The sequence below is a fragment of the Artibeus jamaicensis genome, unplaced genomic scaffold, assembly GCF_021234435.1.
Source record: "Artibeus jamaicensis isolate MK-2021 breed Jamaican fruit bat unplaced genomic scaffold, CSHL_Jam_final contig_76, whole genome shotgun sequence".
NCBI lineage: Eukaryota > Metazoa > Chordata > Mammalia > Chiroptera > Phyllostomidae > Artibeus > Artibeus jamaicensis.
The window spans coordinates 12,202,856-12,220,099 of NW_026521954.1; the positions used below are offsets into that span (position 1 = coordinate 12,202,856).

The 17,244-nt window shown below is 35.3% G+C and overlaps 1 protein-coding gene across 2 annotated transcripts in view; it reads right to left on the minus strand.

Moving 5' to 3' along the window:
- The window catches only part of STIM2 (stromal interaction molecule 2), a 135,084-nt gene that overhangs the window by 82,788 nt on the left and 35,052 nt on the right, over window positions 1-17,244 (minus strand). For both annotated transcript variants that reach the window (XM_037156730.2, XM_037156731.2), the window contains exon 2: window positions 235-365. In XM_037156730.2, the coding sequence (XP_037012625.2) occupies window positions 235-365 (131 nt within the window). The remainder of the gene's footprint in view (window positions 1-234; window positions 366-17,244) is intronic.

Here is a 17,244-nt window from a genome sequence, read left to right on the forward strand (position 1 = left end):
AAAAATACATGTTGAGAAATCCAAGAACATGAGACTAAGGATTCTTATAAAACTGGGTAAACTCGATATACACATGAAGGGAAAAAAACACGTAAATACGAAGGGAAAAATTGAAATGTACAGAGAAAAACAAAAGGTGTTGAAGGAGTTAAGTCATATAACAAATAATGGGAAAATTTAATACTAAAACTTTGTTGTATGTTACAAGAATACAAGAGAAAATTTTCCACCTACTTCATCACTTTCATCTACTTCAATTCCACCATCTTTGTCATCATCCATCTGTTTATGTATTGTTTGAAGAGCTTCCAGACTAAATCTATCTTCTTCTGTAAAGCATGGTGGACTCAGTGACATGCAGGGATCTGAAATAGAACAAAAAACAATTACTAACCTGACATACCAAACACAGGCAGTAATTAGAAGGTATAATTTTTTAAAAACCCAACAAATTAGATTCAAAATTAAGTCAAAGTAAGAGGCTTTTAAAAGTCTGGCAGAGTATTCTTCAAATCAAAAGTATAATATGTGAACACAAATGACAAAAAATAAATAATTCAACTTAATTGATATTAGGCAACTACAACCAGGAATTATACCAGTAGTAACTGAAGGTTGTCTACATTCTTCCACATCTTTAATAATTTTATTCTTATGCAAACCATTATATTTACCAATTATTCCCAACAAAAAAGATGAACTACTCCTTAAAAAAATCAGATTACAAGATGCTATTTTTTGTATAAAACAGTTTAAATAAAATGTAAGTTCTAGGAAAATATCACAAACAATACAAGAAAAGGAAATGTAGAATATTTATATGATCCTTAAAGACTTTTTTTCGTTTTTCCATTTAAGAGAATCCAAGAGTTAACCCATGACTTTTTTAAATGTACAACTTCCAGATTCAACAAGAAAAAGGCACAAAAAAGACTGACGTTTTAAAAATCTTATTCCTGATGGCTCCCTTAATATAAATTTATTGGTTAAAACGCTTCCTATGTGAAATATGTGAATCCTCACATTCATGTTGTCAAAAACTATCAATTTAGAGAGACAGTGTGGTTTTTCATGGCTTTAAATCAGATTGATAAAAATCACCTCTTATGTACTAAACCAGTAAACCAAAATGGAAAAGTACTGCCAAAACTTCATTCACATCCAATCTGGCTGACTGGTGGTGGACTGACAAATTTCAGCCACTTGCTTCTACCTGTTCACTAAAATAATATCCTTTTAAAATATCTTTAGAATTATATATATTCCAGAAGTAGTAAAACCTTGAAATTTAAAGTGATTACTAGCATACTAGAAGGTTAGCATCTAAAATAAAGTGAGTAGACTAGATGCTTCCTTATTAAGAACTTATTTCAGGTATAATAACCTAAGAATATCTAATTCTGTGCTTAAAGGAAAAATGCAAGAAAATAAGCCAATGCTAGAGACCAACTAATAATGTTACAATGCAAATCAGTATTATGACTATGTTCCACTTACAGCCTGTTTTGGTGATTTAACATTTTTAATAGTTTTAATTCCAAATCCAATTGTTATTTTGTTACTCTGGGAAGGTAAAGAAACAGAAAAGGAAATTCTATAGAAATGGAAAATGTAATTATAAGTTATGAGACACATGCATATGTGTATATACAACATTTAAAAGTATCATCAGGATTTGCTACATAAGAACTTACAGGCAAATAGTCAATTATGATCCCTAATTCACAAAACAACCAGGACCCTGACGTGCCTACAAATTCAAACTCATCTGTAGTTATTTTAAGTGGATGCAAAATAAAAGATAAGTTCTCAGGTTTCATAACAACTTATTGTGTAATGACCTGTGTAAAATGTGTTACTGCCTCCAGCAGACCTACTTTTCAAACACATTTTATTTTTCTAATAAATATATAAAGTGAAATGGTATTGCAACAAGTATATTAGGAAAGGGTCAGCAAAACTGACACTGGCTAAATAGGCTTTGTCAAACTCTCAAAAAGAAGTCAACAATGAGGGCTGTACAAACCTCATTAAACTTGAAGGGAAAATTAGGAGGAACCTATGACCAGAACAAACTCATAAAAATAAAATTGGTAATTTTTAATTATTTAATAAATACTTATCTAATAAAACATTAACTTTAAAGGTCTACTTCAGGATGTAACTTCTTCATGAAGTATTTCATAAATGCCATCTTCTAGTGATTACTTCCTTCTCTGAACATCATTCCATCCATTGCACTAGGATCTACCTTGTGTCAGACCCTGGAAATACCACAGTGAACAACAGAGATGGAAATTCCTCATAAAATTTATATTCTAGTAATACAGGTAAGCATAACAAGATAAACATGTAGAAAGTGTAGGGTGTTAATAGTGGTATTACTACTACTAACAGAGAAAAACAGAGTAAAGAGCAGATATAAAATGTCAAGGGATTTGAAATTTTCAATTATATCTTTATTCTCAAACCACTCAACCTAAGTTCTCATTTAATGTTGTATTTTATTAATCTCTAATCACTTTATGAATCATTTTGTCCATACCATTAACTTATAAAGAGGGCTGGAACCACATTCTTCCTTTTCTCAAATGTTCATAATACCTAAGACACATTGGTGGGCACATGTGGGGCTTCTGATAAATTAACCAGCACACATTAACTAAAGTTCAAGGCAAATCAGCAACAAGGATTAGGAACTAAAGTGAAAATACGATTATCCAGCACTCAAAAAAGCTCACGAGTACTGAAAAAGGTCTACTGAGAAAGAAAGCACATGAACCATGTATTAGGTTAGGTACCACTGAGAACATTAGCCATTGAGTGTTACCTAATACAAAATGGCAAAGAAAACTCAGAAGTTTTCTAGAGGTAACTTTGGGAGTTTTAAATGACATGTGATTGATGACATTGGCAAGGAGCAAAAGGCATGCCTGGAAAAGGCAGCAACCTGTGTTCAGGGGCATAAAAACAACATGGAACAGTCAGAGAAATGGAAGTGGTTAATATATCTGGAGTACAGAAAACCTGTGGAGAAGAGCTAAAAGATCAGGAAAGACGCTGATAAGAGGCCAGATCTCTAAAAGTGATTTTCCACACTAAGAACTTTGATTTTTAATCCTGAAGACTATAAGAAGTGCATAGATTTCAAGGAGAGGACTAACAATTAGATTTGTTATAAACAGATCATTCTGGTGACAGTAAAAGGACAGGCTGGTGGCAAGATTTGGAGGCACAGCTGTCACAGAGCACTACAGTAATCCCAGCAACAGTCAACTGTCCCTGCCTCCAAGGAATGCAGGAGGTAAATGATGAAGACTGCTTTAGCGTTTGGTGTTTTGCCAAGTTAAAGTAGCAGAAGGAAAGAAAGACAGGAGTTGGGGATATGGCAAGAGTAATTCATTTCCCCACATAAAATTTTATTTCCTTTTGGTACAATGGCATAAGGCCTACAAATCTAACTTAGTATAGTTGGGAATTCTGAACTCCAATATCTGTTTTAGTCTTCTACATTTCTTTCTCAGTTGTTTCTCTTCTAGGTTAATTTAGCACAAGTAATCATTTTAACGCAAATTACTGACCTAAATTTCTTTTAAAGTAGTATCATGAGCCATCAGAAAAGATCCATGCCTATAATGAATGCGATACAAGGACAGGTTACAAGGACAATGGCAAAAATAGCAAAACCATTGCCCTTTGCCAACACCTGATAGACATTTACCTTAGCTGCCCAAAATGCACCAGTGCACATCACGCACTCCATACCGAAACATCTGTCTCCACTAAACAGATTTCACTTGTTCACTTACACATGATATGGAGTGCCTGTAATGGGCCAGGCCCTCTGGTTGGTGTGGGGCACCCAATATGACAACTAAGACAAATTTCTTCCCTCAGTGCCCTCACCTTGTATTAAATGCAACATGGTGTGATATTATCTTTTCAGTATTATACTCTGAGCATTCCTGTCTTTTCTCATGTATTTGAATACTATTATGTGTAATTAAGTAAAATAATATTTGAAGATATAATCCATTAAAATACATTACAAAAATTAAACACGCCTTGTGTGTGTAAGTATAAAATTGTTAAGCTAGTGAGACTTCATGGAAATTAAATGTCGAAGGAGCCACTCTGATTATGCTACTCTCCAAGCATTTAGCAGAACTTACTAGCAGTTAAGAGACTCGCAGAGACATGGGTGGGACAGTATCGGATTTGTGTAAAAGAGATTTAGGTAGCTGCAGAATGTGGATTTAGAAATGCAGATTGGAGGTAGGGAGATATTTCATCATCCCAAGCAACAAGGTGAGACGGAAGGGGCACATTACAAAAATATTTACAAGATAAGATTTACTAATTCCTAGATTTCTCATTCATTCTACTACAGTATGCAGCATCCATTAAATAGAGATGTCATTGTTCAGGAAAAGACCTTATTCACTATCAAGCAAAGAGATAACTATCATTTTCCTTTGTAGTTTGTAATTTTAGACGAAGATACATCTAGATATATAAATGAAATTCTGATTGATTAGATACTAAAAGCTAAATGCATATTATTTTAAACTTTTTTTGACCTTGTTAACAACAGGAAGACTGTTCTTAGAGACAATCCAAGAAACTCCACCTACCACATGACAGATTGGAACACTGCCAACAGCTTCCCTTCCAGCTCAAGATATGAGGAAAAGACAAGATGCAGGGTGGCATCAAACTGGTAGAAATTTGCCTAGGAGAACACGTTGTCAAAAAGACTGACAATACTGCATTCTTCCTGCCTGCAGAACTCAATCAGAAATTTCTAAGAAATTATTTAGAATGATCAAGAATGGAATAAAAGAAGTCATTCATAAAACAGTGTTCATCATTTTGAGTAATATTAGTTTTGCTTCCTGAAATGATATGACTGTGTAAATTCTACACTGAAAAGTCTTAGCTACATTATTAGCATAGTCTAGACATAAATTCCACTTCCATCTAAAGTTCGATGGATTTGTAACTAAAAGACATCATCATTATCCTAAATATGGCTACACGCAACAATTAAGAGCAAGTTCTTTCCAGATCAGCAATCTAAAGATGATGAGAACTCAGTCCATTTTCTAAACACAAACTTTTAGATCTCGGTATTTTTGATGGGGAAGAGAAATAAGTGAGAACATCTGTATATTCTTTAATTTTTAAAAGCTCAAATCCAATTCCCTCCTTTCCGTATCTCCACTCCTGCCATTAATGACAACCTCATCACTTCTCCCACAGCTTTCCTGTTGGTCTCCCTAATGTTGAGTACACACACACTACAAGTATATTGCCTTTTAGGGCCATCTTATTTTTGTAAGAATATGAAGCTGGTCACATCAGCCCTCCTGCTAAAATCCTTCAGTACCTCCCAGTCCCCCAAAGGATAAAGTCTGGTCTCCACAGCACAAAATAAAAGATGCATTCTGATTCCTTAAGAATCACTTCAGCAGTGATTCACCTCTATGAAGTCTTCCTGATCTTGCTAACAGTTAGATGCTTCCTATTCTCCACTCTTACAGCATGTTGTGCATAACTATTATAATTGCAAGTAACTGCTTACCTATCAACCCACCTTCTCCTTAAATAATCTCACCACCACCAACTTTGGAGTCAGACATGAGCTCAAATTTCAATTCCATTATTTATTAACCACGGAATCTTCAGCAAACCTCTTAACGCCTTTGGTTCTTAAGTTTCCTCGGCTGTAAAATTAGCATAAAATATTCACCCTCATGCATTCCTATGAATAGCAATGAAAAAATATAAATAAAAATAACAGTTTTAGAAAACCTACAGATCTGTAGTGCAGGTAGTAACACCCATAAAACCTAAAACCTTAAAAAAAAACCTAACATTTATTATACAAAGGAACTACACTTTCTCTATGGTGGGTACAAGTTCCACGTTTGTGATGAAACTACATGTACAAATGATCCCTGACTTAACAGATGGTTTGACTTATAATTTTTCAACTTTATGAGGATGTGAAAGCATTATGCATTTGGTAGAACCTGTACCTCGAATTTTGGTCTTTTCCCAGGCCAGCAATATTTAGTATGATACTCTCTTGTGATGCTGGGCACTGGCAGCAAACCTCAGCTCCCAGTCAGCCACAAAATCACAAGGGTGAACAACTGATACTCTACAGTATACCGTGATTTCCAGCAGTTTTTTTTTTGACATTGTTTTTTGTGCTTTCAAATCCCATCATGTCTACAAAACACCTGTGTTTCCTGATGCTGGTGACAAGAAGGCAATTACTCTTGAGATGTAATTCAAAATAATTGCCCAACTGTAGGCTAATGGAAGTGTTTTGACCATGCTTAAGGTAGGCTAGACTAAGCAATGACATTTGGTGGGTTAAGTACACCAACTGCATTTCTGACTTATAATATTTTCAACCTATAATAAGTTTATTAAGACATGACCCTGTTGTAAGTCAAGGAACATCTGTAATGAGCTTTATTCTTTTTTTTTTAAATTTTTTTATTGATTATGCTGTTACAGTTGTTCTATTCCCCCTTTCATTCCCCTCCACCCTACCCCCCATCCCCACCATTATCCCCCCTTTAGTTTATGACCATGTGTCTCAAGTCCTTTAGATTCTATATTTCCCATGCTATTCTTGCCCCCCCATCTATTTTCTATCTACTGTCTATGCTACTTATTTTCTGTACCTTCTCCCCCCTTCTCCTCCTCCCACTCCCCTGTTGCTAACCCTCCTTGAGATCTTCATTTCTATGTTTCCACTCCTGATCTAGCTGTCCTTTTAGTTTGCTTTTGTTTTAGGTGTGGTTGTTAATAACTGTGAGTTTGTTGTCCTTTCACTGTTCATGTTTCTTTAACTTCTTTTTCTTAGATAAGTCCCTTTAACATTTCATATAATAAGGGCTTGGTGATGATGAACTCCTTGAATTTGATCTTATCTGAGAAGCACCTTATCTGTCCTTCCATTCTAAATGAAAACTTTGCTTGGTTGTAGGTCTTTGGATTTCATGACTTGGAATACCTCTTTCCAGCCCCTTCTTGCCTGTAAGGTCTCTTTTGAGAAATCCGCTGACAGTCTGATGGGGACTCCTTTGTAGGTGACTGTCCCCTTAGCTCTTGCTGCTTCTAGGATTCTCTCCTTCATTTTAATTTTGGCTAATGTAATGATGATGTGCCTTGGTGTGTTCCTTCTTGGGTCCAACTTCTTTGGGACTCTCTGAGCTTCCTGGATTTCCTGGAAGTCTATTTCCTCTGCCAGATTGGGGAAATTCTCCTTTATTATTTGTTCAAATAAGTTTTCCACTGGTGGCTGTGCCTTTCCCCCTTCTGGCACCCCTATAATTCGGATGTTGGAGCATCTAAAGATGTCCTGGAGGCTCCTAAGACTCTCCTCATTTCTTTGAATTCTTGCTTCTTGACTCTTTTCTGTTTGGCCATTATTTGCTTTCTTCTGGTCCACTCCACTGATTTGAGTCCCAGTTTCCTTTTCATTGCTATTGGTGTCCTGTGCAATTCCATTCATTTCAATTAGTTTCGCCTTCATATATTTGTCTAATTTGTGGCTATAATCAACCAGTTCTGTGAGGATCCTGATGACCAGTGTTTTAAACTGTGCGTCTGAGAGTTTTGCTATTTCTTCATCGCTTAGATCTATGGGCTCTGGGGCTTTGAGATATTCTTGTGACATTTTTGGTCTGTTCTGGCCCTTTAAGTGTGAGAAGCGGCGCCTTGGACTCCCAGGTCGCTGGGTTGTGACGCTGTATGTGGAGGTGGGGTCAGAGCAGGGAAATGGCAGCGCCCTCCCTGCCGCCGGCCGGGCCCGGTCCAACCACCCATTCCCTCGCCTGTCCACCCATGCACAAATGCGCGACCAAAGTCAACACACAGCCCCGCTCCCCCGCTGTCTCCCCCGCGGTCACTCGCCTGGTCGCTCGCTTGGTCGCTCACTAGGTCCAACCCTGCGCCTGGATTCCTCGCGCCTGAGTCCGTCTGACCAAGTTTTCCTGTGCAACCCCGCTTCACCAGCCTCTGGTTTCGCCCCTTACCGGTTAGGCTGAAGAATTTGTTGTTAACGGACTTCCGAAAAGTTCAATTTTCCGTGTTCTGGCTGTGTTTTCTGTTGCTAATATTTAGTTGTCTCTAAACTTGGTTGTGTGAGAAGGCACGGCACATTCACCTATGCCTCCATCTTGGCGGAAGTCTCTTTTTTTTTTTAAAGTCTTGTTTTTCAGAAAAAAAATGCCACAAACTTATACAACAGCTAAAGTAACATTAAATCTTATCTTCACAGGTATAGCCATACTTAATTTCACAAAATACATTTTAAAATAACAAAAGAAAAAAATTGACACTTTTTGATGATAAGTACTCACAGAACTAAAAGGAGAAAAAGACCAAAACAAAATCATAGTTGGAGACATTAATACTCCATTGACAGCTCTAGATAGACCATCCAAACAGAGAATCAATAAAGAAATATTGGCCTTTAAGTGCCACATTAGACCAAATGAACATATATCCCAGACCATCAGATTATACATTCGTCTCCAGTACACATAGAATATTCTCAAGGACAGACCATATGTTGGGTCACAAAACTAGCTTCGACAAATTCAAGAAGATTGAAATTATACCAAGTACATTCTCTGACCACACTGCTTTGAAATTATAAATCAATTACAAAAAAGGAAGTAAAGAACCCATAAATATGTGGAGATTAAACAACACACTACTAAAAAAATGACTGGGTCCAAGAAGAAATAAAAGGTGAGATCTAAAGATATATAGAGACAAATAAGAACAACTACACGACATGTCAAAACTTCTGGGATGCAGCAAAAGCAGTAAGGAGAGGGAAGTTTATATAAATACAGGCCTCTCTCAAGAAACCAGAGAAATGCCAAGTAAACAACTTAACATTACAGCTTAAAGAACTAGAAAAAGAAGAACAAAAGCAACTCAAAGTCATCAGAAGAAAGGAAATAATAAAAATTAGAGCAGAATAGAATGAAATAGAGAACAAAGACTATACAAAAAATTAATACAGCAAAGATCTGGTTCTTTGAAAAGATCAGTAAAATTGACAAACCCCTATCTAGAATCACTAAGGAAAAAACGGGCCCATATAAACAAAATCAGAAATGAAAGAAGTTACCACAGACATCACTGATACACAAAGGACCATACTAGAATACTATGAAAGACTACATGACACCAAATTCAATAGCCTAGAAGAAATGGATAAGTTCCTAGAAATATATAACCTTGCTAGACTGAATAACGAACAATGAGAAAATCTAAATAGACCAATCAACAGTGAGGAAATTGAAACAACCATCAAGACCCCCCCAAAAAATAAAAGTCCAGGACCAGATGGCTTCACTAGTGAATTCTACCAAACATTCAGAGATTTGAAACAGATCCTTCTCAAACTCCTCCAAAAAAGTGAAGAAGAGGCAATACTTCCTAACATATTTTATGAGGCCAAAATAACCCTGATACAAAAACCTAGCCAGGAAACACAAAAAAGAAAAGTACAGACCAGTATCTCTGATGAATACAATCAAGAATTATTAACAAAATAGTAGTAAATCAAATACATTGATACGTTTTAAAAAATAACACATCATGATCAAGTGGGGTTCATTCCAGGGCACCAGGATAGTTCAACACATGCAAATCAATCAACGTAATACACCACAGAACAAAGGCTGAAAATGAGATGATACTATCAACAGATGAAGAAAAAGCATGATAAGATACAACATCCACTTATCATTAAAACACTCAGTAAAACAGGTATCTAGGGAAAGTACCCAAACATGATAAAGACAGTAAATGACAAGACAAGGATGCCTACTCTCACCACTCTTCTTCAACACATTGCTGGAAGTCCTAGCCAGAGCTAGAATGAAATCAAAGGCAAGAGAATAAAACAAAAGGCATCCACACTGGGGAAGAAGAAGAAGTGTCACCTTTTGCAGATGATATGAATCAGTACAAAAAAACCCCTGAAGTCTCCATCAAAAAGCTATTATAAACAATAAACAAATACAAAAAGTTTCAGGATACAAAATCAATGTAAGAAAATCCACTGCTTTCCTGTATACTAACGACAAAACTTCAGAAAAAGAAATGAAAAAAAATCCTTTTGCAATTGCAACCAAAAGAATAAAATACCTAAGAATAAATTTAACAAAGGATATGAAAGAACTATATACTGAAAACTACAAAGTATTATTAAAAGACATTGAAAAAGAAACAAGAAAATGGAAAAATATTCATGTTCATGGATTAGAAGAATCAACACAGTTAAAATGGCCATATTACTAAAGATTTAATGTAATCCCAATCAAAATCCCAATGGCAATTTTTAAAGAAATAGAGCAAAAACATCATTAGATTTGTATGTAACCATGAAAGACCCCAAATAGCCAAAGCAATTCTGAGAAAAGAGAACGAAACCAGAACTATCATGCTACTTTACTTCAAATTATCCTGCACAGCTACAATAATCAAAACTGCATGGTACTGCCAGAAAAACAGACATACAGATAATGGAACAGAATTGAGAGCCTGGTAATAACACAGTATATATATATGGGCTGATAATTTTCAGCAAAAAAGTCAAAAACACACAATGAAAAGAAAAATTCTTCAATAAACGGTGCTAGGAAAATTGGAAAGCCACATCTAAAAGAACGAAAACAGTTTGTCCCCATGTACAAAAATTAATTCAAAATGGATCAAAGACCTAAATATAAGATCTGAAACAACAAATTATATAGAAGAAAACATAGGTACTAAACTTATGACCTTGGTTATAAATAACATTTTCTAAATTTGACCCCAAGGGAAGGGAAATAAAGGCAAAAATAAATGAATGGTACTAAAACAAACTAAAAGGCTTCTGCACAGAAAAAGAAACTGACCACAAAGCAAAATGGCAACGGACCAAATGGGAGATGATATTTGCAAACAACAGCTCCGAGAAAGAGTAATTCATACTAAACACCAAACAATCCAATTAAGAAAGGGCAGAGGACCTGAAAAGATACTTCTCCCAAAAAGACATACAAATGGCCCACAGCTATATGAAAAAATGTTCAACTTCACTACCTATTAGTAAATCAAAACTATAATGAGATACCATCTCACACCTGTTAGAATGGCTATGATCAGTAAGACAAGTATCATAATACAAGTGTGGAAGAGGTTGTGGAGAAAAGGGAACCCTCATTTACTGCTAGTGGAAATGTAGACGGGTACAGCCACTGTGGAAAACAATCTGGTGGTTCCTCAAGAAATTAAGAATAGTGTTACCATATGATCCCTCTACTGGATATCTACCCAAAAAAACTCAAGAACATGATTTGCAAAGATATATGCACCACCCCTATGTTCACTGCAGCATTATTCACAGTGGCCAAGACATGGAGACAACCAAAGTCTAGTCCCTCAATAGAGGATTGGATAAAGAAGATGTACAGATATACAATGGAATACTACTTAGCCATAAGGAAAGATGAAATACTGCCACTTGCAACAAAATGAATAGACTTTGACAATATTATGCTAAGTGAAATAATCACTCAGAAAAAGTTAAGAACCTTATGATTTCACTCATATTTGAAAACTGAAATTCATGGGCACAGCAGTTACCAAACACAGCAGTTTGGTAACAGTGGTTACCAAAGGGAAATGAGTGGGAGGGGTCGCAGGGAGGAGGGCACCTAATATAGGGCAAGGAAGATGGTCTGACTTTGGGTGGTGGGCACAAAGTGCAACATACAGATCTTATATCATAGAAATGTACATTTGAAACCTACATGATCCTACTAATGCCACCCCAATAAATTTAACAAAAAAAGTTTATATCTTATTTTCAACTTTAAACCAACAAAATTTAATTCATTTTACATAAATTCTTATTGAATCCTCATAGAAATTAGTAAAAACAGCCTCAGTTCCTCAGTTCTCGGAAACTTTTTATTCAAAATATAACTTCACAAAATCTAGCATTTAAAGGCGTTACCTGTAAAAAAAAAAAAAGTTGGATTAAAATGATTTAAGTAAACATTTTACAAACTTATCTAAAATATGGGATACATATTTTCCACAAAAGTGTTTGGGATTTTTTAACTGTCTCAGCCAATCTGGGTTCCTCCCTTCAATGTGTCCCTGTGTGTCTCATTATTTCACAGGAAAAAAACTTCCTAGGAGAGGAAGGGTAAGAAGGGAAGGAAAAAAGAAGTTCTTAAAACAGAACTGGAGATAAGGATTAGTAAACGAAGTATGTGCCGCACCTTACGGAGGGGAAGGGAATGGGGAGCAAAGCAATGGGGTACCGTCTGGGGCCTCCGGTACACAGCAGTGAGAAAGAGAGGAAACAAGTTCCGCCCCGAGGACAGGACATCGCAAATACTATACAATATAGTGAATCTTCCAAGGTCAAATAATAACACTTTCCACTAGTATTATCAACTTAAAAACTCGAAACTATTTTTCTATATTTAGAAAAATAAGACTATATTTAGAGAAAATAAGAAAAATAAAGAGGCAAATTAGATTCCAAGGAACTACCTTTTACAAACACAATTAGCTTGAAAGTTTTCATGTTAAATATGTTAAGATTTAACTAAAATTATACTGAAGCAATGGTTTTTAGAGTAAAATTTCAACTGAATTTCAAGTATAAAGTCATGTAGCAACCACACAGGGCCTTACTTCTTACTGTATTAGATGAATTTTAATCCCCGAAAAGTGTAACAAGTCTCTCTTTGTCTAAATTCTGGGGGAAAAAATTCAGTAACTACTTTGACAGCAGTTTTAATTACTGGTAACTTAAGAAACTAAAGTCTTAAAATTCCTTTTTCTCCCTAATGTCACATGTCCTTTTCTACCCAACCTCTAGGGAATGATACACTCAGCTATGTTCCTAAAGAAGTCCAAGTTTCTTGCAAGTACCTAGTATTTAATTTGAACAAAGGCACAACAGAAAAAGCCCAGTGGTCCGGGAAGCAGGAAGTCCGGGCTGTGCAGTCTGCTCTGTACACACCACACACTACCAGCTCCTATTTCCTATAAAATGACGGGCTCAAACAGATCGCAAAGGTTCCTTCTAACTCACTAACTTGCACTGTCTTTAACACCTTTCATTTATATAATTCATGGTTTATAAAGCACTTCTCAGTTTATCTTCTTAAAAACTATGTTAAGTAGGTATTTTTTTAAATGAGGAATGTGAAGCCTAGAAAATAAGAAATACACAAATAAGAAATACACAAAAGATAGTAACTGGCAGAGCCAAAAGCTGAGCTTGGATATCTAACTCTATGTCCTCTTAAACACTCCTTAAAAATTCATTATTTAGAAACCTTACTAACTTAAGAAGCTTAAAATATAAATTTAAACAACAGTATTAAATACAGGGTATAGCGAAATAGGTTTACAGTTACTCATATGGAAAATAACATACTAATTAAATAATACAAGAATAAATTATTTTGTGTACTCACAACTGAAAACCTACTTTTACCCTACCCTGCATAATAGATAACCTATTTTTAAAGTGTATTCAATGCAATTTATAATTGTGTTCAATATAATTTGTAATTATTTAGACAATAATTGATGTTGGATATACCTCAAAAGTAAAGACAAAAAAATCTACTCAAACCCTTCAGTAAAAAATATTAACCAATAACTGAATTTTACTTATAATTACTAGCTTGTCAACCCAGGAAGGTATTACTTTTACCTTACATTCTTCAAAGAACTAAAATCTAAACCACCTGGCAAGTTTTCCCACAAAGAAAATTCTAGGCTGAGATGGCTTTATTAGTGAGTTCTCGCAAAACTCAAGGAAAAAGTAATTCTACTATTAACAGAAACTTTCACAGAGAATAATAGAAAAAGGGCACTTCCTTAAATTGTTTTATGAGAGTGGCTTAACACTAGTACCAAAACCAAGGAAACAGTAATGAAAGAGAAAATTACAAAGCCAGTCTCACTTGTGAAAATAAATGCAAAAATCTAAAAATATTATCAAATTAAATTCAACAAACTCCAAAAACGGTAACACACCATGATAAAGTTGAGTTTATCATAGAACTGGAAGACTGGTTCGACATTAGAAAACCAATTCCTGTAATTCACATTATCAGTTAAAGGTAGAAAACTCCCATGATCATGGGAAAGGTGCAGAAAAGTATTCCATAAAATCAGATATTAAAGCATGATGAAATGTATAGGAATATAAGGAAACATTCTTAATCTGATTCTTAACAGTGGAATATTAAAAGCATTGCCTCTGAGGTAAGGAACAAGAACAGGGTTGCAGCATCTCATTTCCACTCAAATAGGAATAAAGTTCTATAGTACTACAGTAAGGAAAAAAAGAAAGTAAAGGTATAAAGACATAAAAGGCAAAATAAAAAACTGCCATCTGCAGAGGATAAAACCTAAAAATATATGTAAAGGAGTAAGAAGTTGATAAGGTTGCTGAATTAATAGACCAATGGGCAAAAATCAGTGTTTCTAAATACCTACAGGTAGAAAATAAAACTTTAAAGAAAATGTCGTGGGAAAGCATAACATGCCTTTTTTTAAAAAATCCACAAATTCAAAATGACTCACAAAGAAAATGATTGTTGTCTTCTGTAGCTTGCTTTCATTACTCTGTGAACTGATCAATAAAGGGAAGTGAGAAGAACTGATCATTTTTCCTGCCTTTCCTGTATGAATATTTCTCACAAAAACCACAGAGTTGATTAATGGTAACAGTCCAACACAGAAATGCAGGAATAACTAAACTGGAAAACTGCCATTCTGCAATCCCAAATGAAATATTGGATCTAGGCAACAATCATCAATAAAAGCCATAACCATAGGTAATAGATTAATGGAAATGTTTTTAAAGTAGGGATGGGGTTGAAAATACCCAAACCAACTGATCAAAACTTAGCAGTCCAAAGCTAGAACAACCAAATATTCCGTGCCTCGTGATGTGATGCAACAAGAAGTACACATGAGGTACTCCTGTCTAAACATCTGAACCAAAGTTAACCGAGCCACTAAATCTTTCTATCAGTTTAAAAGAAACCGGGTACAGAACATGTTAAATTGAAGAAGAAAAGAATCAGCCAAATCCAAATTAATCTAGAAGACAAACGACCCAATTTGTAGGACAAATCCACTGCCTGGAGGAAAAAAAGGAAGGAGTGCTGTCAAAAAGAGTACATAACTAAATGATCTGATCTGAATTCTGATTAAGACCACTTTTAAAAATACATCTTTGAGAAAGAAATGTAAATATGGACTAAGTATATTAGATATCTATTACCTATATACTACATATATACTGATTACAAATATATACTATTACTACAATGTATAAAGTACATACTAGTATTATCAGGTATTGGTATTGGATAGTAATGAATTATGTTAAATTATGATAATATCCTGGTGGTTATAGTGTTCAAAAGTCCTTATAAGATAGAAATAATGTATTTACAAGTGAAATGATATCTAAGTACCTGATTTGCTCTGAAATACTGAAAAGAAACAAAGGGCAAAATATGGTAACTGTTGAAGTTCGATAATGAATTCATTATATTGTATCACCTTTTGTATTTATTGGAAAATGTCTATCATAAAAATCAATCAAAATCCAGTTACAAAATGAGCACGCATGAACAAAGATCTAGAGATGTCAGATAAACACATGAAATGATGTTCAGCATTGCTAGCCATGAGAGAAATGCAAATTAAAATCACAATGTGATTCTACCACATATCTATTATAATGGTCAAAGTAAAAAAAACTAATAGAACTAAATGCTGACAAGGACACAGAGAAATTGTTCTCATACTTCTCTGGCAAGAATGTAAAATGGTATAGCCAGTCTGGCAATTTCTTAAAAAGTTAAACATATACTTATCATATGGCTCAAGAATCTCATTTCTGGACATTTATTCCAGACAAAAGTAAACATGTTCACATGAAAGATTTCATTTTTAATAGGCCCAAACTGGAAACAACCCAAATGTCATTCAATGGGTAAATGGCTAAATAAACTGTGGTACATCCATAAAAATGAATACAACTCAGCAATTAAAAGGAATAAACTACAGTTACATTCCACAATCCGAATGGATCTTAAGGACATGAAAGTAAATGAAAAGGGCTAATCTCAAAAAGTTACATAATCTAGGATTCCATTTATATACACAGTCATAGCATAAAGGCACAAGTGAGGATATGAACAGTAGTTGCCAACAACTGAGGATAGGGTGTTGCTACACAGGGAGAGTACAAGGGAATTCCTTTGTGATGACAGAGCAATTCTGTGTCTTGAATGTAGTGGTTGTATGAATCTATCCATAGAATTACCCAAAAAGACATATCAAGATTTCAAAATTAATGCATACAAAACTCATGAAACTGCAGCATATTATAGTTAAGAAGCCTATAGTCCGCTTAACTGTGATATGCTAATATCAGTTTCCTGGTTTTGATAGGTACTATATTTATACAAGATGTCACTGTTGGGGGAACCTTCCAATTTCTAGATTGGATGATTCAGTACCAGGATGGATACCCATGATCTCTCTCCGTAAAAGTTTTATAATCCAGGTGTAAGAAGAATCAAGGCATCATTTGGTATGAGGAACTGAAGTTTTCATACGTGGACCAGAGTGTGACAGGCAGAATTCTCAGATGGCTGCCAAGACTCCTGCCCCTTGGAATATGTGTATACCCTGTATGACCCAATTCTCTTGTATGTGAAGACCTGTAAACATGATAAGATACCACTATGATGATTATGTTACATTACATGACACAAAGGATTTTGATATAATTAAGGTCCCTAATCAGTTGACCCTGAGTTCACTTCAAAGTCCTGGGTGGGCACAATTTCATCCAGTGAGCCCTTAAAAGAACTCAAAGAAACAAGAAGTGTATTTACCCACTGGCCTAGAAGGAGCAAATTGCCATATTGTGCAAAAGGCAACGATTGGCAAAAAAAGCACCAAGAGATCAAGCCCCTCAGTACTGTAATTTCAAGGCACTGAATTCCGCCAACAACCTGAAAGAGACTGGAAGAGCACTCCAACCTCCGGATAAAAATGCAGCCCAACCAGTACATTGATTCCGGCCTTGTGAGACTCTTAACAGAGTACCCAGTTAGGCCATGCTAAGACCCCTGGTGAACGGAAACTCTAAGA